Source organism: Eurypyga helias, unplaced genomic scaffold, assembly GCF_000690775.1.
Source record: "Eurypyga helias isolate BGI_N326 unplaced genomic scaffold, ASM69077v1 scaffold44319, whole genome shotgun sequence".
In the NCBI taxonomy this organism is placed as follows: domain Eukaryota; kingdom Metazoa; phylum Chordata; class Aves; order Eurypygiformes; family Eurypygidae; genus Eurypyga; species Eurypyga helias.
This window is the reverse complement of record NW_010274784.1, coordinates 1-240: the sequence shown is the minus strand read 5'-3', so window position 1 is coordinate 240 and position 240 is coordinate 1. Positions and strand designations below refer to the sequence as shown.

The 240-nt window shown below is 70.8% G+C and overlaps 1 protein-coding gene across 1 annotated transcript in view; it reads right to left on the bottom strand.

The window, feature by feature from the left end:
- PTGER2 (prostaglandin E receptor 2 (subtype EP2), 53kDa) overlaps positions 1-239 on the bottom strand; it is a gene marked incomplete at its 3' end in the record, with an annotated part of 605 nt that extends 366 nt beyond the window's left edge. Inside the window, exon 1 of the mRNA XM_010159899.1 lies at positions 6-239. Within this exon, the coding sequence (XP_010158201.1) occupies positions 6-239 (234 nt within the window). The remainder of the gene's footprint in view (positions 1-5) is intronic.
- Position 240: the final 1 nt, after the last annotated feature.

The following is a 240-nucleotide window of genomic DNA, read 5'->3' as shown; positions in this document are numbered from 1 at the left end:
ATGGCGAAGCCGAAGTAGAGGCAGATGTGTCCTCCCTGGGCCAGGGCGGTGAGGGTGAGGTTGCGGTGGTAGGAGGCCAGGACGAAGGGGCTGACGGAGCAGGTGCCCAGCAGGTCGGTGACCACCAGTGCCAGCACCAGGACGTGGAAGAGGGAGGGCGGGCGAGCGCGGGGCCCGCGGCGGCAGCGCAGCAGCAGCCCGAGGGCCAGCAGGTTGCCCAGGAGCCCGGCCGAGAACATG